Source organism: Ursus arctos, unplaced genomic scaffold, assembly GCF_023065955.2.
Source record: "Ursus arctos isolate Adak ecotype North America unplaced genomic scaffold, UrsArc2.0 scaffold_34, whole genome shotgun sequence".
NCBI lineage: Eukaryota > Metazoa > Chordata > Mammalia > Carnivora > Ursidae > Ursus > Ursus arctos.
In genome coordinates, this window is record NW_026623030.1 from 14,080,383 (window position 1) to 14,100,882 (window position 20,500).

General features: G+C 52.6%; 1 protein-coding gene across 6 annotated transcripts in view; it reads right to left on the reverse strand.

Moving 5' to 3' along the window:
- Window positions 1-3,451: 3,451 nt before the first annotated feature.
- ACACB (acetyl-CoA carboxylase beta) overlaps window positions 3,452-20,500 on the reverse strand; it is a 122,363-nt gene continuing 105,314 nt past the window's right edge. For 5 of the 6 annotated variants that reach the window (XM_026515066.4, XM_026515067.4, XM_044389913.3 and 2 more), the window contains 12 exons: window positions 17,612-17,722; window positions 16,205-16,348; window positions 15,483-15,603; window positions 13,869-13,965; window positions 11,732-11,828; window positions 11,057-11,192; window positions 10,021-10,198; window positions 8,109-8,221; window positions 6,816-6,970; window positions 6,014-6,184; window positions 5,786-5,922; window positions 3,452-5,041 (listed from right to left, as the gene is read on the reverse strand). In XM_026515066.4, the coding sequence (XP_026370851.2) occupies window positions 4,915-5,041; window positions 5,786-5,922; window positions 6,014-6,184; window positions 6,816-6,970; window positions 8,109-8,221; window positions 10,021-10,198; window positions 11,057-11,192; window positions 11,732-11,828; window positions 13,869-13,965; window positions 15,483-15,603; window positions 16,205-16,348; window positions 17,612-17,722 (1,587 nt within the window). In that variant the 3' untranslated portion in view covers window positions 3,452-4,914. Of the gene's footprint in view, window positions 5,042-5,785; window positions 5,923-6,013; window positions 6,185-6,815; window positions 6,971-8,108; window positions 8,222-10,020; window positions 10,199-11,056; window positions 11,193-11,731; window positions 11,829-11,893; window positions 13,655-13,868; window positions 13,966-15,482; window positions 15,604-16,204; window positions 16,349-17,611; window positions 17,723-20,500 lie in introns of those variants that run through there. The other variant, XM_044389914.3, reaches the window with a different exon arrangement.

The window sequence follows — 20,500 nt, forward strand, 5'->3', positions numbered from 1 at the left end:
CCTGAGTTAAAATTACTTCCAGGCTTGACCTATAACGATGGCTACTATAAAAACAGACAAAAAAGCCAGTACGTGTTGGGGAGGATATGGAGAACCCAGAATCCTCGTGCCCTGTTGGTGGGAATGGAGGACGGTGCAGCCCCTATGGAACACCGAACAACGTCTTCTCCAAAAGTGGAGCAGAGCATTGCCGTTTGGTCCACAATTCCACGCCTGGGCATCTACCCCTGATGGAAGTGAAAGGAGGGACTCAGAGATGTCTTTGCACGCCCATGCTCACAGCAGCATTATTCCAGAAAGTGACCATCGATGGATGGATGGGTAAACGGAGCGTGGTGCTGTGGTCTGAATGTCCGTGTTCGGCCATGGCCCCCACTCATTAGCTGAAAACCTAATGCCGAGGTGATGGCGGCAGGAGGTGGGGCCTCTGGGAGATACTTAGGTCAGGAGGATGGAACCTTCATGAATGCAATTAATTCTCAAATAAGAGGCCCCAGAGAACTCCCTGCCCCTTCCGCCATGTGAGGACACAGCGAGAAGTCTGCGACCCACAAGAGGCCCCTCGTCTGGCCATGGCGTCACCCTGATCTTGGATTTCCAGGCTTCAGAACTGTAAGCAATGAGACTGTGTTATTTACAACCCCCCGAGTCTGCAGTATTTTGTTAGAGCTGCCCGAAGGGACTGAGATGGGAGTACATATGTCCAACGGAATGTTATCCAGCCTGAAAAACGGACGGACGTTCGGACACCTGCTGCAACAGGGGTGAGCCTTGTGGAGATGCTGATAAGAAGCCAGCCACCAAAAGACAAATACTGCATGATTCCACTTACAGGAGGTCCCTAGAGTCAGCAAGTTCATGGAGACAGAAAGGAGCCGGCGGTTGCCCGGGGTGCCGGGGGAGGGGCAGTGGGCGTGTGTAATGGGCAGGGCGTTCCAGCTTGAGATGAGAATGCTGTGGGGACGCATGGTGGTGCTGGTTGCTCGACAGTATGGACGTGCGTGACGTCACTGAGCTGTACACTCCAAGATGGTTAAAATGGTGAGTTTTATGTCATGTATACCTTACCCCAATGAAAAGATGAAAAATGGAAAATCCTAGACGCTTGGCCTCTGTTTCCTGCACACGAAGTTGCTCAGAGCTACCTACACATGGGTCAGAATATCACAAGTTACATATCATCATTGAGGGTGGCCTTACCCCTCACCTTCCAGAAGGGGACCGCCTCTCTGCTGATAAGACGGGTCTCCAAAATCCCTCCTCGGCTCAGTAGCCAGAGGGCTTTAGGGATCCCTAGGTATACATTTCATTGTCAAATCCACATTTCATCTGTATATGAAGGAGAAGCACAGGAGCTGTGGGACCCCAGGGAACGGGCTCCCAGCCCACTGCGGAGGTGGTCAGGGAGAACTGCCTGGAGGAAGCACATTTGAGCTGGGTTTTGAGGGATGAGTAGGAGTCGGCTAGGTAAAGGCCAAAGGGGAAGGAGTGTTTCTCACAGGAGAAACAGTCCCTCTCCTCTGAAGGTGCACTGGCAAGTTTGGTCTGGCGGGGAGGATGACAGTCCGTAGGAAGGACGTGAGGGCAGGGTATGGCTCGTGCCAGCCCATATAGGATCAAGGGAGAACCTTTCCCTGGGAGCACGTGGAACAGTGAAGGGGCATTCTGGGGGTCGACTACTGGCAGAGAGCTTTGCCGTGGCTCGGGGCATCAGCTGCCTGGCAATGCCCAGAAGACAATGGGCTTGTCCGCACTAGCCGAGTGCCCAGGAGCCTTTCCTGTGGCTGGTGGTCATCTGTGACCCTCACTGTAGTCTTGTGGGTGGCCCTCGTTCCCTTCTCTATTAAATTCCTATCCCAGTGACCCTGAAAGGCAGACCTATCTCTAAAAGAAACAGGACATCAAAATACAACAGACCCTGGGCATTTGTGGATTTCATACTCTTTCGACCGTAGTTGTGACCAGGAAGGTCTCCTATGTTAACCACTTGCAATTTCTACCTTTGGGGACTCCGGATATCAGCTCCCGAGAGCAGGAGTGGGCGGTCTTGCTCATGGCCATGCCCCCTCACACAGTGCTTGGCACTTAGTACGTGCTTAATAAATTGATGAAAATGATTGGCACAGATAGGCCCATGCACTGGGAGGCTGGAGCCCCCCTCCCCAGCCACATAGTTGGCCACCTCCTTTCAACACACCTCTGTTGTTCTCAATGGGCTCTCGCCTGCAGAGCTCAGGACGTGATTGATTGATTGATTGATTTTTTAAGGTTTTATTTGACAGAGAGAGTGATTGAGAGAAAGAGAGCACAAGCTGAGGGGGCAGCGGGGAGGGGCAGAGGGAGAAGCAGACTCCCCACTGAGCAGGGAGCCCAATGCAGGGCTCGATCCCAGGACCCTGGGACCAAACACAAGAAAATGTGTTTGATAACAGGGAGTACCAGATAATTGCGGGTCCGCAGCAGAGAATTCCACTCCTTGGTGTTTGGAGATTTTTTATAATGAGGTGGCAGGGGGAGAATGATAAGGCCAACTGACTTGGATCTGGAGCATTAGGTGGGGAAGGCAAACCAAGAGGCAGAAGTCGGGGTGCCAAGTTTAGCAGCACCCCGCATTCGTGATGCGGCCAGGCTGTAGGCACAAGGACACGGGGCTCATTCAGGTGGTTTGGGGGGGGAGGGCTCCTGAATCTGCCGACCCAGGAAGGCAGAGACTTCCGTGAATGGAGAGGGGAGCTGGCCTCCAGCGGAGGCCTGGGTGGGGGGCGGTTCTCGAAGAGGAGCTGAGTGAGGACGTTGGTTGGATTAGCCTGGGGAGAGGAGTGGCGGGGGTCTAGATGGTGCCCTCACGTTTCAGGATATAACCTTTGCAGAGGTTCAGGATTTCTGGGAAAGCAAGAAGCCTAGCACCACTGGGGCCTGGCCCCAACTCTTACCAGCTGGGTGACCTTGGGCAAGTCTGTTCATCTCTGAGCTGGAGTTTTCTTGTCTATAGAAGTGGGGAGAGAGGGTAGCATGGACTTCAGGGGCTCCTGAGGATCGCGTGGGATGAGGTCAGGGCACCACACGCAGCCAGTGGCCACCACCCTGAGCATGCGGTCTGGACCCAAGCTGCCCACCGAGGCCTCTGTCCACACTCGGTGATATGACCCCTCCCCTCTTCCCTGGAGGTGGCTGCATGAAGTCGGCCTGATCAGGGAAAGGACTTCCAGCTGATCGCCAACGTGCTAAACTCAGCTGGCAGACAGCGATGTGCGCCCATTTTTGAAATCAAGCTGAAAAGACCAAGTCTACCTGTGGCCTTTGGGATACAAACTCCTATCAGAGCTTTGTCTTCCCCGGATGAGACTTGCTCGAGATCTCAGCCGATGTAGGAGGCTGGGCAGCTGTGGCGGAATCACCCCGGGAGGCGGCTGCCTTTTCTGGTCCTGAGAATAAGTCAAGGCCAAAGCACTTCCTTTAAAAAATACTTTATTCCACACATCTCCTGGCAGGTTCTCCCACCCACCATTCCTGGGTAGCAGCTAGTCATCGGCTTCTCCTCCCCTGCAAAACCAAGGGAGCCTCCTGCACCCGGAAACATTCAGATCCCAAGGCGGCACGGAAGTCTGCTCCCTCCCCCAGCTGGATGGGACCACAGCTCATCCATCTTTCTCCTGCCCCACTGCTGCCATGACACTTTCCTTGGCCAGAGCTGTCGCTGGCTGATGGCCCAACTGGATTTTTTTCGACTCCGATTCCTCCAGCATCCTGGCTTGTTGGGGCTTCCCCGGGCATCCTTGCTGGCCTCTGAAAGGGCCCGGCATGACACTTGGTGTCCTCAGACAAACTGCCCATCGCAGCAGTTTGGGGGCTGGGCCAACCGCCCCCATCACTGGCACCCGGGGGCTGAGGGACGGGGCCAGGAGGACAGCAGGTCTGACGCAGGCAGCCTTCAGAGCCGAGTGCTGGAGGGCATGTCACAGAGGGCTCCCTGAGCAAATCGGGGTGGCCCTCGTGGTCCAGTCCGTGAACAGCAACAGCTCTGCCCCTTGGGCCGGATCCCTCCACAGACATCGAGTCACCAGGTGAGGGGGTGACAGCAGAGGGGCTCTCCAGGGAGGGTAGTGGTGATCACAGCAGCGACACTCACGAGCCGGCTGGGCTGTGAGCCTGGTGACGGTTTCCCTTCTGCCTCTGTGCTCCCCACCTGGCCACGAGGGTGCGTGCAGGGGGAGGGAAGGGGCTGGCAGAGGGCTAAAGAGCCACAGGGAAGCCAGACAATTCTGCCCATTTACTGCCCCTCTATCGAAAACAAAATCTCTAAGCATGGCCGACCAATGAGATGTTCCTGGCGACTCTCTAGGGGCCATCTGGGGAACAATATACCATTTTATTCTCTTAATCATTCAAAGCCTATCCCAGGTGGCTCAACAGCATCCAAATAAGCATCATTAGAAAAATAGGGTGTTTTTTTGTCTCTCTACTTCTTTCGTTGGCCTGGGTATTCGGCTGAAATATAGAAGAGGCTTCCATCGAGAGCTGGTCTCAGAGTAAAAAAATAAAAGATTCCGTGATCTGATACAAAACGAGTCTAAAAGAGCACCCGGAGCCTGCACGCTGGCACCAGAAAGCAAAAGAAAGCCAGGGTGCTTGGGTTTAGGCTGACTCGGTGGGGCAGCAAAACGTGTTGTCTCACGAGACACGAGAACAAACTTGCCAGCACCGGAGAGGACGTTACTTCTGTTTGGAAGGGGACACTCCTGAGACTTTTATTGAGACAGGAGTGAGTGGGAGGCCACCAGCCCTGCAGAAATGCCCAGGATTTTTTTTTTTTTATTTTAAAGCAAACCCCCAAGGTCCTGATGAGGCCTGCAGTAGGCGGGTCCGCATGGTTTCTCTTGCCCGTGGCCCTGCAAGTGGCCCGATGGGCTAGGGTCAGGTGGAGGCTGCGCTGTCCATGGTGGACAGGAGGTGAATGACTTGGGCCCGCTCGGCCGGGCTGATGTGCTGGCTCATGTACACGATGCAGTCCACGGCCACTTCAGGGTTGTCCTGAACCAGGCTGCGGGGGGAGGGGGGAGAGGAGGGCTGTGTCATGTGCCGGGGTGTGTGACAGCCCAGAGCTCCCAGATCTCTTTGCGCTGTGGTCACCATGGGGGTGATGGTCCTGCGTGGCAGGAGGGAATACTGCCTGGGGATCAGAACACCTCGGAGGACGTCACTAGCTGTGTGACTGGACAGCCAGCACCTCCCCGGAACCTCAGCGCTGTCCCCCACATGGGCTCCCACGGGATCACCTACCCTGCTCACAGGGGACCCCACTGGAACGGGGTGAGCAAATCCCTGGGGAAGGCTGAAACCAAGCGGGAGCCAGCAGCCTACCGCCTAGAGGTTAAGAATGTGGGTTCTCACAAATGCACTCTAGCTGGGGCGCCTGGGTGGCTCAGCTGGTTAAGCGTCTGCCTTCAGCTCGGGTCATGATCCCAGGGTCCTGGAATTGAGTCCTGCACAGGACTCCTTGCTCAGCAAGGGGTCTGCTTCTCTCTCTGCCCCTCCCCCTGCTTGTGCGCTCTCTCTCTCTCTCAAATAAATAAAATCTTGAAAAAAAAGAAATACAAAAAAAAAAAAAAAAAAAGCTTTGACCTTGGATGAGTCACCCTATATACTCCAGAAAGGAATACAGTCCTGAGCCCAAGGCCCCCGGGACCACGCAGCCACTCTGGAGTCGGGCGGCTGGAGTAAAATCCTGGCTCCTGCACTTGCCAAGAAGTCCAAGGGATGGGCAGGTGGGCGGGGGGCCACTCACCCTCTGATGGCCTTGAGGACGGAGTCTCGCTTCAAGCACCTGATGTTCTCGCGGACAGTGGAGCGCAGGCTGTCCTCCCCCTGCCAGTGCTGTTCCAGCCACTGCACCACCATCTGGTTGTTGTCCCACAGGTAGGCCTGGGGAAGGGGGAGAGGCTGCCTCAGAGAGGGACCCCCCCCCGCCCAGCAGGCTGGCCGTGGCCCCCCCAGGCCCCCACCCCAGGCGCACCTTGACGGCGCCCTCCGTCTCCACGAACCAGCGGCGCAGCATGGACTGGATGTGCACGTGGCTCAGCTCGCCGCTGGCCCGCAGGATCTCCTGCTTGACCTGGTCCTCCAGCAGGAGGCGGCGCAGGCGCCAGTATAGGAAGGAGCGCGCGGTCTTCCACTCCAGGATGTCCTGCGGACAAGCCCCAGGCTTGAGCCCTCCGCGGGGGCCGGAGGCCACGCACGGCACCGCCTGGGGCTGGGCCCTGCCTGAGGCGCAGGCTCTCCCGATCATTCCCATTTTACAGACCAGGCGGCTGAGGCTTTGCGGAGGTGGCAGAGGCGAGGGTCCACCAGAACCCGACACTGGCTTACCAGCGGCATGGAGGGCTCAGGCGGGCTGGGGAAGGGAGCAGCACGCGCAGGGTGGTAGGTTGACTGTAGGATATCCTCTTGGGGGCGTACAATGGGGCGGGGCTTGGGACGGTCAGGGCTGTGTGAGGGCAGGGCAGGACCAAACGGTCCCCAATCTGGCCCAGCAGTTACAGACACACACACAGAAGTCAGACTGGTGGCTCCCAAACCTTGCTGCCTCTGGAATCTCCTCGGGACGTGAAAGCACACAGATGCCGGGCTCCCACCACCCTCCCCCATACTCTGATTTAATTTGGTCTGGAGAGCCACCTGGGCCCCGCGATTTTTTTTTTAATAGCTCCCCAGGTGATTCTAACACGTGGTGTTCCCGCCCATATCACCTCCTGTTTGGAAACCCGTGACCTTAGGACGGACCCTTCACGCCCCGCCCCACAGCTGCAGGCTCTTACGGAGATGGCGCCCTTCTCCAGCAGGCAGGTGGGGCTGTCGTGGAGGTCGGCGAACTGCACCGCCACCTGGTGGTAGATGGGCAGCAGCAGGTCCTCCCGGGCCTTCAGCTGGCCCTCCAGGTCCTTGCGGTCCTTGTCGGAGAGCCCCGACATTCCTGTGGGCGAGGGCACAAACCAGGCTTTGCGGCACAGGCCTGCGCTTAAATTCCGATTGTACCCCCAAATCGAGCTGCTCCTGCCGTCTCAGACACGCACTCACAATGGCGAGACAGCACTGAGCACGCAACTGCGAAGATGCCCCCTTCCACCAGGAAGAACCACTGTGCTTTGCATATTGCAAAAGATAAGAAGGGAAGATTATAAACAATTTCACATCTTAGATGAAATAGGTAAATTCTTTGAAATATACAAATTACAGAAGCTCTGCCAAGAGGAAACAGATAACCTGAATAGTCCTGTATATAATAAAGAGGAATCTGTAGCTAGAAACCTCCTACCAAAGATTTAAAGAAATAATGCCATGCAAACTCAGAAAATAGGAGAGAACACTTCACAACTCATTCTAAGAGACTGGCATTACCCTGATACCAAACCAAAGAAATTACACACACACACACACACACACACACACACACACACACAGAGTGATAAATCTTGTGAAGAGCAGTTATAAAGATACTGCCATCCAGTATGGACCTTTTTTTTTTTTAAGAGAGAGAGCGAGTGAGTAGGGGTGGGGGGAGTTAAGGGGGAGGAAGGGTTGAGGCAGAGGAGAGAGAATCTCAAGCAGGCTCCACAGTCAGAGTGGAGCCCAGTGTGGGGCTTGATCTCACAACCCTGAGATCATGACCTGAACCGAAATTAAGAGTCGGACACTAACTGACTGAACCACCCAGGCACCCCCCTCCCATATGGACTTTTAAAGAGAATTACATCTAAGGTTACAAGTGAAACAAACCTATCACTCAAACAAAACTGGTAAAATATTTTGTCTGGTGGAAAATTCTAAAAGGACATCTTGCTACAAAATTGCTGATCTTCTTCACTGGCCCCAAATACTTCCATTTTTATATTTTGTGTGTTTTGAGAAATAAATATACTAAGGCATTAAACATATTTTCTAACGTTAAAGGGGCTGATTGTGCTACATGAGAACACTGAAAACATCTCACCATTTTTGTAGCTGTGTTTTGGTACGTTTCACTTGGTTTTCACCATTCTGGAAACCTCCAGTAGCAGAGCACACTGGGTCTCTCTGCCCTCTGAAAGATGATGGACTTCCAACCCTCTTACCTAGCTGTTCCACGAGCTTCTTGTAAGCTGGGTCGATCCTTCTCATGGTCTTTATCAGATCTTTCTTTCGGTACTTAATCTCCACCGTGCCCTCCGGCTCCAGAATATTCGCCCTGAAAAAAAGAAGAGGCGGGTGGAGGTGTAGGAGATGTTCCCCAACAAGCAATAGCCAGGAGACGTCAGGGTGGAGGCAGGAGAGCCAGGAAAGCTGGGCGTGACCTCTTAGCTCTTTCACAGACTCACTCTATGACTTGGGCAAGTCAGAGGGGACCCTCCGGTCATCTGCTACTATACCCATAAAATGAGGGGCTAAGCCCACATTTTAAAATAAAGTTTTCTGAGCTCTGGAAGGCCCTTTGAGCTCTGAAAGCATATGATTTTCTCCAGAACAGCCTAACCCTCCAGCTCTTCAGCCACAGTCCTTTATGACTCTCCTAATGTCTGTTCTCCTCGGGCAACAGTACTGTTTCTAATCTCCTTAAAGCTCACAGAGTCAAAATGAAGAGCTCAGCCTGGTCCAGTAGGAGCTGGCCTCCCATTTCCAGCCTCTCACTCACCCCTCAGACTGCCCCCCATCCTCTTTTGATAGCTTGGAAGCCCTGAGGAATACTCTATGGAGCTCTGAGCTTCTTGGTGGCCAGAGTGAAAAGTTCACAATGACCCCATTGGAAGCTGCTTATGTCCTGAGTCCTCCTGCAGGCCTGACCTCAACAGCCCCCCCATGAGGGTCTGGGTGCACTGAAGGCAGGACTTGGCGCATTTGCACATCACAATGTCTACCATAATGCCTAGCACATAGTAGGTACTCAATAAATCTTCACTGAATGAATGAATGAATGAATGAATGAATAACACGGCCAGAGGAAGCCTCTCTCTTGGGCAGAACTACTCCTGAGGTCTTTACATCCTATATACCATGTAGCAGAGAGTCTTCAGTTTAAAGTCACTCAAACACCATGTGGCAAGTATTACTGTCATTATTCTTTCTGTAAACGTTCCTGGGATGAATTCTTCCTTTAAAAAAGCACCAAGGTTTTCCCTCCCCTGAAGAACTGGTATCCTCTCATGCAAGTATCCATTTCACCACTATTTTCCAACCACCTCCTAGCTGTCAGTCCCTGGGTTATAAAACTGAATAGAGCACGGCCCCTACAGGAACTCGTAGCTTTGGGATAGAATCAGACTCCAGTGAGAAGTAGATGACTGGTTGGATTTCCCTTTTTATCCTGGCTGCCAGGAAGCTCAAGTGCCTTCTATCTTTCCTGATTTTTTTAAAAGATTTTATTTATTTATTTGACAGAGAGAGACACAGCCAGCAAGAGAGGGAACACAAGCAGGGGGAGTGGGAGAGGAAGAAGCAGGCTCCCAGCGGAGGAGCCCAACGTGGGGCTCGATTCCAGGACCCTGGGATCACGCCCTGAGCCGAAGGCAGATGCCTAATGACTGAGCCACCCAGGGGCCCCATATCTTTCCTGATTTTTTTATTGCAAACTTCCTTGGGGAACAGGTGAATAATAGTTATGAAAGAACAGAAAACAGTCCGTCTGCCGCCTCTGACTCCAGCCACTAACTCTACTGAGAAAATCTTTTTTTTTAAGATTTTATTTATTTATTTGAAAGAGACAGCATAAGTGGACAAAGGGGCAGAGGGAGAAACAGACTGCCCGCTGAGCAGAGAGCCCGATGTGGGACTCAATCTCAGGACCCCGAATCACGACCTGAGCTGAAGGCAGATGCTTAACCACCCAGGTGCCCCTCTACTGAGAAAATCCGCTTGTGCACTGGAGGCTACTTTCAGATTGGTAAAACTGGAGGCTCTCCATCCTTCAGAAACTCAGAATGCCAGGTGCCTGCGTCTCACTGGGGGTGAGAACGAGCGAACGATCAGCCAGGGTGAGGGGGACACACCCACCTGCTCTCCTTGTCCGCGTACATTTCTATGCACAGGGGGTTGATGGAGGAGTCCACGACCACCCAGGAGCCCCCCCGGAGCTCCGCGGAGGGTGGGATGTAGATCAGGACGGGCTGCTTGTACTGCCTGAGACTGTCCACGATGTAGGCTCCGAACTTTAGCATCTGGTCGTACATGTCTGCAGAGCAAAGCAGTCACCTGGTGAAGAGGCCTCAGGCCCCAGCACCTGTCCACACGCCAAGCCCTCATCGTCCTGGGGATCCTAAGAAAGTGTGTTCAGCCAGGATGCTTGGCGGCACCATGGAGAGAGTTCCAGGCTGGGAGTCAGGAGTGGGCCCAAGTACAGAAGGCACCCCAACTGTCCCTGTGACCTCGGATGTGTCACTCTCCCTGCCTGGGCCTCACTGTCCCCATCTCTAAAAGGAGGTGTAGGGCCATCCCAAGGATTCCTTCCAGCTTTGACTCTGGGATGCCCTCGCCGGCGGATAACCCGCCAGCCTGTCCTGCCGTTTCTAGCACACAGACGCCCTACCCAGCAATAACACAGGTCCTTGCCTCCCGCCCACACACAGTATGGCCCTTATTTTCCACCAAGACGGGGCCCTTCAAGTACCAGGCACCTTACATGGTTACAAGGGAACAATAAAATCAGCCATCATCACACCGAGAGCTAACACCACGTACCAGTGATCAGCTCATCAAACCCTTACCTCGGGCCTCTCGGGTTGGTCTTACTCTCAGCCCCTTCACAGGAGGGGAAGTTCCCAGGGCTGCCCTCCCGGCCCTGTCCCTCACAGTGTGACCTCTGTCCCTCACAGTGTGACCTCTGGCAAGAGGAACCCTCAGTTCCTCATCTGTAAAATGGGAGGGTTTGACCTGAACTGCTCCCGTCCTCAGGGCCGTGGGGAGTCTCAGCTAAGAGGACGATGGAGCCATAGAGAGTAGAACGTTAGCACCACCTGAGGGGGCTTCCCTGACCTGGGTGCTGACCCCACAGATTCAGAACACCCAGAGGAGAGGCAGCCTGCAGGCTTACCTTTCATGCCACCGGAGAACCCCCTCCAGTTGGCAAAGATCATCAGGGGCAACCTCTCTCGGTTGAAATCCTTGATGGCCTGGGCCGTCTTGTAGGCGGAGTCTGGGAGCCACACCTGGCCTGCCTGCTGGATTATCTGAGACACAGAGTGGCCCGGATCAGACTCCTTTGTGCAAGAGCGTTGGCAAGGGGACATGGGGACAGCCACCCAAGCCACACCCTCGAGGGCAGGCCATCTGATCTGTGTTGGCACCCACCCCAGAGCCAGGGCTCAGAGGGAAGGCCCGAAGCTCATCTGCCAGGGGCCCTGCTTGCCTCCGTGGGCTGCAGGTTCCTTCTGCCCATTTTCAGGCTCGAAGGGGTGCCAAGCTAGTCCCGGCCACACCGAGTCCTAGGACCCACCCTCTGCCTTCTGAGCTCCTCCCCGTATGTGCCATGGCCCACGCTGACACAGTGACAGGGACGGAGACGGAAGGCAGGAAGGATTCCCGGGGACTTGTCACCTTCTGAAGAAAAAACCGTGTGGGACATTTATACATCCCACAGAAACCGTGCTGGAGAAATGCACCCCCAGGGCCAAGGACTCGCCCCAGGCTCTGGCGTGCGACCACCCAGGACCCACTCTTGTAGGCTAAGCCAGCTGAAACAGCAGTCCCAAATTCCCAGCCCCCTCACCTTGGCCTCTGAGTCCAGGTTGGCAGGGTCCGCAGGCACCACCACCTCCACAGTCCGTGTCTCCACGGCGATCACGCCAACAGGGATCCCCCCTAGCCTAAGAGGCCGGGCACAGGTAAGCCAGGCTGGGTTAGCCAGGTGCCACACACCACCCCCCCCCCCCCCCGCCGTGGATTCAGGGGTAGATGGGTCCACCCAGCCCCGGCTGACATTCTGCGGGCATGCTGGGTACATGGGCACTCATGGTGGGGAGGGGGGCATGCAGAAGACAGCACCGTTTTTACTCTGGTGGGTCATTTTCTTGGAAGGCAAAGGAATCGCTCCAAGCAATAAGCCTCCTCACAAGCTGGTGGGCTGGAAAGGTGCCATGGGTGCCCCTCTTGGGTGGTGACGGGGACGGTCAGGCCAGTGCAGGGACAGGAGCAGCGCTGTCCACTAGAACTTTCTGTGATACTGGCACATTCTCTGTCTCGCGCCACTCAGAACAGCAGCTGAGATGAGCTACTTCCTGTAGATTCTGAGCACTTGAAACGTGGCAAGGGCAACAGAGGAACGAACGGGATCTCTTCCAACTCATTTAGGTTTGAATGATCCCACGGGGCCAGCAGCTACCGCAGGGGGTGGGGCGGGTCTAGGCACCGAGGCACATTTGGGAAGGGTTGAGGGATGTTGAGGCCGAAGGAGCTTCTGCTCAGGGAGATCCTATGACCTCAGTAACTGTCACTGCTTGCTACCTTGCTACGGGCGGCCCTGTGCCGGGTGTGTCCCTGTGACTCTTATTCTTGCTCTCATTGACCCTACAAGGCAGCTGGAGGGAAAGCCTTTAAATAAAGGCAGGGCTCCCGTGTGGAAGGGGGAGCGATCTCATTTCAGGTTTAAAAAGAAATGATTTTAGGGCGCCTGGGTGGCACAGTGGTTAAGCATCTGCCTTCGGCTCAGGGCGTGATCCCGGCGTTCTGGGATCGAGCCCCACATCAGGCTCCTCTGCTATGAGCCTGCTTCTTCCTCTCCCACTCCCCCTGCTTGTGTTCCCTCTCTCGCTGGCTGTCTCTATCTCTGTTGAATAAATAAATAAAAAATCTTTTTTAAAAAAATTCCCATTTAAAAAAAAATGATTTTAAAAATAAAACACTTACGGAGAAGTGACCAGCTGTTAATGCTAGGCTTAGTATTTAGTATTTTAATACTTATTTATGGCCCAGGAGAGAAATAATAGCACCAACGAAGAGAGTACTAGCAGCTGCTACCACTTACAGAGCATTTATGAATTTTTTAAAAGTAGTTTGCACTCCCGGTGTGGAGCCCAACACGGGGCTTGAACTGGTGACCCTGAGATCAAGACCTGAGCTGAGATCAAGAGCTGGAGGCTTCGCTGACTGAGTCACCCAGGCCGTTGTATTTATGATATTGTAAGTGTTTAACATACGTCATCACAACAGGGCTCTGGGGGTAGGATTGTCAAACCCATCTTGCAGATGAGGACATGAAGGCCCAGAGAGGGTGAGTGACAGCGCCGGGCTGGACCTCAGACCCGACTCCAGAGCCGACTCCCGCAGCAGTGACGTGGTGCCAGGAATCTGAACGGTAAATTCCAAGGACACTGCTTTGGGATCCACGTCGGAAGGATCTTGCAGGGAGCGGGGCGTGTCTGAAAACATGAGGACCACACTGCTGAGGAGTGAGCAGCTCAGCTCTGGGAGCGTTCAAGCATTTAAGCCATCCACCAGTTGTGTAGACAAGGGGGTTTCTGACCGTGGCCCTCCTGACGTGTGGAGCGTCTACGCAGCTTTGTGGTGGGAGCACCCGGAGCTGTCTTCTGTGATTCCCGCAGGGGCCCATGGCCCCGTGGCTAGGGAGCCCTGCCCCAGGGGCAGACGCTAGGGGCCAGGGTGCTGGCTCCCAGCAACAAGTTGGCTGAGATGCCTACAAAGGCCACAGAAAAATCCAGACTTTATGAAGAAGTTCATTGTCCAGAACATGATCCCCCAGATTGGTTTTTCTTTCAGAAAATCCCGAGGCCAAAAGGAAAGTGCTCTTGGGGGGTCACCTGAGAGGAAAGGACCCCTGGCCTAGTGCCTGGGAGTCCCGATGCCTGGGGAGGCCAGGTGAGGGCAGCCTGCCCCGTCCTCAAGGTTACCTTGCTCGTCCTGTCACCACGGTCTGGGCCCAGGGCGCCATGATTTCCTTGAAACTGCCATGGTCAAAGAATCCACTCTGCCAGGATCCCTTCAGAGCTGTGGACAGGGGGACAGAAGCCCAGGCCAAGGGGTTGGGTTGATGACGGTCCACAGGGTCTGTCTGGTGGGACAGATAACCTGGCCTCGACAGCCCAAACACCTGTTTCTCCAGAAAACCATACAGATCCCAACCCCATTGAAACACAAAACAACAACCCCCCCACCAAAAAAAAAACCAGGGCTGCAGAACATAGGCTAAGTCAGGAGTTCAGTCCACTTGGAACACCTAACTACATCCGATCCCGCCTATGCCAAACACATGGAGACCCTAATCCCAGGATCAGCCCAAGAAGCAAAGAGAGTTGACGGGACAGCTTCAAAAGGCGGGCTGTGGGGAGGGGACCACCTGCCCCGAAAACGTCACCCTCAACGTGCCGGCTGCGGCCTCACAACATTTAACTGGGGCGGCATCGTCAACTTCCAAAAGAGAGAGGAAAAAGAGAGACGGAGAGACAAGAGAGATGGAGAAGAGACAGGGACAGAGAGAGAGAGATGGAGAAAGACAGAAGAGAAGGAGGGGGATGTGACGATGTCAGCAGCAGCCACTCCCGCAGAGGAAGCAGTGACGTGTCCATCACGGGGATGGGACAAGGAGAAAGGAGCCAAGGGACAGGCGGGTCACAAGCTGCTGGGGAGGGAAGCTGGGGTGCCCGAACCGCAAGCAGCCCCACTCCAGCGTCTGCCTGGGGGCTGGCCTGACTAGATGGAGAAAATGGTCAGACACAAGTTGGATATTTTATAATCAGGTTAAGCCACCCCCGCTCAGTGCTCACAGGCCAGAAAGCCCAAGAGACACACAAGAGGGGCAAGCAAGCCGAGGGGCCTCCTGTGTGCTCCTCTCGGCGTGGGGGGCAGGAGGGGGGTCTCCTGCGCCATGCAGCTGGACGGCCAGGCCGATCTCTCAAGGTGGCAGCATCTGAAATTCTAGAACGGGGATCATGGGAATGGGGGTAGCTCAGCTTTCCTGTTCTGCTCTGGCCGCTCAGAATGTAACCATACACCTCCCGGAGACAAACCGGCCCCTTTCAGAGAGAGGGACGGACAGACAGAACATGTGTGTGCACATCTCGCCGAGTGTGTAGAAGAGGCTGGGTCGTCCGTCCTGGGTGTAGCCCTGGAGGGCTAGCTTAGTAAGTGGAGCCAAATAGTGAGACAGAGACAAAAAGGGAGAGAGAGGAGTAGTCTTCTCTTGGAGACTGTGATGTCTGCATTTCCCACCTCTGTAACCATGGGGCGGTTTGGGGAGGGAAGCGAGGCCATGCCCTGTGTCGCACTTCCCCTCCATCTACCAGCCCCAGAAACCAGAGGCTGTTTCCACCCCTTCTTGGTTAACAGCTCAGGAGAAGCATAGAGGAAAAAACCCCAATCCGTCCGCTCCGTCCATATGTGATCTCAGGCGTACCTGTCTGGGATACGTGGCCAAGGATCCGTGCTTCTATCTGAGTGTTCCTTTGTCCCAGGTGCAGAAAGGAAACCTAAGAGCCAGGTCTCAGGCAAAGCACTTTAGAACTTACTCGGGTGAGGCCTTCCTGCCAGCAGCCACCGGGGGTCATAGGGAGCCCGGGTCGGGAAGAATCCAATTTCTCTGTCAATGGGGTCCGTGGGTGTGATGATGGGGACTGGGCTGTGATTATCCTAGAAAAGGAAACCAGCTCAGTCTCCCGTGCTTGTCAGTGATGCCTGAGATCTGCTTCTCCCCTGCGATCACGATTATGGTTCCGCAGCAGAGCCCAGCCTGAACCGGCCCGTCATCACCAGCACGAGTAGCATTTGGTGAGGACCTACCGAGGCGCGGGGCTCTCAACATTGTGGCACTGACTCAGCATGGTAACACCCTGGGGTAGGTGCTCTTGTGATTCCCATTTCACAGATGAGGAAACTGAGGCTCAGAAAGATTAAGAGACTGGCCCAAGGTCTCGCTGCCAGGGAGGAGGAAGCCAGGAATCAAATCCAGCCTGGCTGCAAAGCTCCAGGATTCTCTACCATTCAGTGTTACCTCTGAGGAGAGGCGATCACCCCTTCCCAAAGGACCAGTAGATAGCATCCTTACAATGTAAAAACAAAGCAAAGAACAGCTAGTACGGGGCTGGGTGTCTGAGAGGGAAGGAGGGAGGAGTAAAGAAAAATTACCCTCAGCCATAGCAGCAGAGCTCTCTGCTCCCCAGACTCCCGGGTTACCCAGCAAATGAACCCGATCACATCTTCCCGACTCAAAGCTGCGGAGGGGGTACTGCACCTTTGGCATATAGGACAGCCACTCCAGGATGGTACAAACGCCCTCGAAGTCATCTGGCACAGTGATGTGGGAGATGCCATTGTAATGCATGATCTGCACGCCGCCCAGCTGGTTGTTGGACGTGTAGACCTCTCTGCCCAGCACCTGCTTTGACATGGCGCGCTTAGCAAGGGCCCGCCCGGCTGGGGCCCCTTCCCCCCATCCATTTGGAAATCATCTCCCTCCATGCTCCTCAACCTGCCCATTACGGTGACCTGGGGGCTCTCAAAAACCCTGCTGCCCAGGCTGTACCCCGATCTATTAGGGCGGGATCCCTGGGGCCGGGACGCAGCGGCAGTATTTTCCCCTTCAACTTCTAGGTAATTCCAACGTGCAGCCCAATTTGAGAACCAGCGATCCCACCGATGACTCTGGTCTTCTCCAAAAGCGAAACCCTACCCCGTGTTTCTGATTCGGCAGGTTGGCACCGAGGCCTGAGAATCGGCATTCCTAACAAGCTCCCGGGTGCTGCTGCTGCTGGGGACTGGACTTGGAGAACTTCAGTGGGATTCCATCAGACCCTGTGTTATGGAGGCCTTGTAGCCACGTGGAGTATGTTTTAATACAGTGAAAACAGTCGAATACCAAACTCCACATTCACCAGGAGTCAGGCAAAAAGAGGACGAGAAGGAAATACACCAAAATTTCAGTAGGAGCAAAATTACTTTTGCTGGGGGGGGGGGGGGGGTGCGTCTCTTTCCAATTTTCTGCAGTATGTAATGCCACGTTAATATTTTTTTTAAAGATTTTATTTATTTATTTGACAGAGATAGAAACAGCCAGCGAGAGAGGGAACACAAGCAGGGGGAGTGGGAGAGGAAGAAGCAGGCTCATAGTGGAGGAGCCTGATGTGGGGCTCGATCCCATAACGCCGGGATCACGCCCTGAGCCGAAGGCAAACGCTTAACCGCTATGCCACCCAGGCGCCCCTACGTTAATAATTTTTAAACATTTAAATGTCAGTACACAAGAGAGTTCTACCACAAGGGCCTTTTTTTTTTTTTTTGGCTCAGGGCGCCTGGGTGGCTCACTTGGTTAAGTGTCTGCCTTCGGCTCAGGTCACGATCCCAGGGTCCTGGGATTGAGCCCCGCCTCGGGCTCCCCGCTCAGCGGGAAGACTGCTTCTCTCTCCCTCTGCCCCTCCCCCTGCTAGTGCTTGCTTGCCCTCTCTCAAATAAAATCTTTAAAAAAAATAAATTTTTTGGCTAAGAGACCCAGGTAAGTGCAAATTGGAAAAAGAGCCATCCGTCAATAGGAAGGACACTGGTTTCATACCAAGAAAACTCCCCCATCAGGGGACAGTGGGAATGTTAAAGTGAGTCTCGCCCCCCCCCCACCCCCCGCCCAGGCTCCTTCCCGATGGGTCACCTTGTTGAGAGCGCTGACTCCCGTCAGGATGATGTGAGAGTTCTCCACCTGGATCACTCGCTGACCCAGCCTCACCAAGTAGGCCCCGATCCCCACGGCTCGGCAAGTCACCTGTGGAGACGGGGGCCCCTCTGAATTCCCGAGGCAGGCGTGCACCGCTCCCCACAGCGGGGGGGACAGGCCAGGAACCCACCGGGGCACACATGGAAGCTACGGCCTCGCCAGCGGCGACCTGACTGGTAACCAACCAGCACGGGCACAAGCCAGGTCTTCAGGCTCACCTGACCCTGGCTTCCAGAAAGAATGTGGTTAACAAAGAGGAATGTGGTGAGGACAGACAGCAGATACGGAATGTGCTGGTTCTTGCTCCGCCCAAGGCCCAGCTCTTCTGTATAGCTCCGTGGAGCCACGGCAGCCTCTCACACAGCCAAAGGATGTCCAGGCGCCAGGGAATAGCTGGGGAAGTCGGACTGAGATCTGTACCAAGGCGAGGGCACTGTGCCAACGTCAATGCCTTGGCCTTGATGATGTCCTGTGGTTATGTAGGATGTTGTCATTGTGGAAGCTGAATGAGGGGGTAGGGGACCTCTCTATACTGTCTTGTAACTTCTGGTGGGTTGTAAACTATTTCAAAATTATACATATATATATATGTATCATTACATATCACATGTAATTAAGATACATGTATGATACATATAATTATATGTTATATATTATAATTATGTTATATAATTATGTTATATAATATGTATTATGTATGATACATATAATCATAATATATTGTATACATACAATTATATGTTATATACTAATATATAACAATATATAACTAATATATTAGTATATAACATATAATTGTATATTATATATATTATATAGGATACACATAATATATATTATGATACATATAATTATATATAAGTCATAATAGTCATAAACTATTTCAATATTATGTATACGTATCACATATAGAATTACATATAATACAGATAAAACATCTATTTTGGAATATATGAAAATATACATATCTTTATAGATACTAAAATAAAAATATGATTTTTGGAATATATAAAAATATATAATATATAAATTATTTATATATATATCTCTCTCTAAAGGTATTTTTTTAAAAAAGATTTATTTATTTATTTATTTGACAGAGATAGAGACAGCCAGCAAGAGAGGGAACACAAGCAGGGGGAGTGGGAGAGGAAGAAGCAGGCTCCCAGCGGAGGAGCCTGATGTGGGGCTCGATCCCAGAACGCCGGGATCACGCCCTGAGCCGAAGGCAGACGCTTCACCGCTGTGCCACCCAGGCGCCCCACATTTTTTATTTTGAAATACATATAAATGAAATCTAGAAAACAAGCCTAAGGAAGACACCCATGGCCAGCATTTTCCCCCTCGGAAACTGAAGAGCTAACACTGAATGTAAAGATAAGGTCCCGAATGGCAGTCTGCCATGAAAGGGTAGTAGCACCACTAGAAACAGCAAATATTTCTGAAAAGGCCAAGGGAGGGAGGGGGAGATCGTAATTTTTTACCAATTAAAATCAGATTAAAATTCTCCTAAATATGTAGTACCGTTTTTTAAAAAAATAAATTCTCGGTAGTTAACATACAGTGCCATATTGGTTTCAGGAGCATTCAGTGATTCAGCACTTACACACAACCCCCAGGGCTCATCATAACACGTGCCCTCTTTAATCCCCATCCCCCAGCGAGCCCATCCTGCACCCACCTCCCTCCATCAACACTCAGTTTGTTCTCTTATCATTAAGAGTCTCATGGTTTGTTTCCCTCTCTCCTTTTTTTCATTCCCCCTTCCCATATGTTCATCTGTTTTCTTTCTTAAATTCCACATAGGAGTGACAGTATATGGTATTTGTCTTTCTCTGACTTATTTCACTTAGCATAATACACTCTAGCTCCATCCACGAATTTGCAAATGGCAAGATTTCATTCTTTTTGATGGCTGAATAATATTCCATTACATAAATACACCACATCTTTCTCTAGTCATCAGTCAATGGACATTTAGGCTCTTTCTATTGTTTGAATATTCTTGATAATGCTGCTATGAACAATGGGGTGCATGTGCCCCTTCAAATCTGTATTTTTGTCTCCTTTGGGTAAATACCCAGTAGTGCGATTGCTGGGTCATAGGGTGGCTCTATTTTTAACTTGTTGAGGAACCTCCATACTGTTTTCCATAGTGGCTGCACCAGCTTGCATTCCCACCAACAGTGCAAGAGGGCTCCCCTTTCTCCACATCCTCGCCAACACCTGTTGTTTCTTGTGTTGTTAATTTTAGCGCTTCTGACAGGTGTGAGGTGGCGTCTTGTCAGGGTTTTGATTTGCATTTCCCTGATGCTGAGCGGTGTTGAGCATCTTTTCATGTGTCTGTCGGCCACCTGGATGCCTTCTTTGGAAAAGCATCTATTCATGTCTTCTGCCCATTTTTTAACTGGATTATTTGTTTTTTGGGTGTTGAATTTGATTAAGTTCTTTATAGATTTTGTGGGTTTTTTTTGTTTTTTTTTTTTTAAAGATTTTATTTATTTGACAGAGAGAGACAGCCAACGAGAGAGGGAACACAGCAGGGGAGTGGGAGAGGAAGAAGCAGGCTCATAGTGGAGGAGCCTGATGTGGGGCTCGATCCCAGAACGCCAGGATCATGCCCTGAGCCGAAGGCAGGCGCTTAACCACTGTGCCACCCAGGCGCCCCAAGTTCTTTATAGATTTTGAATACCCTTTACCAAATATGTTGTTTGCAAATAACTTCTCCCATTCTGTAGGCTGCGTTTTAGTTTTGTTGATTGTTTCCTTTGCTGTGCAGAAGCTTTTTATCTTGATGAAGTGCCAAAAGTTCATTTTTGCTTTTGT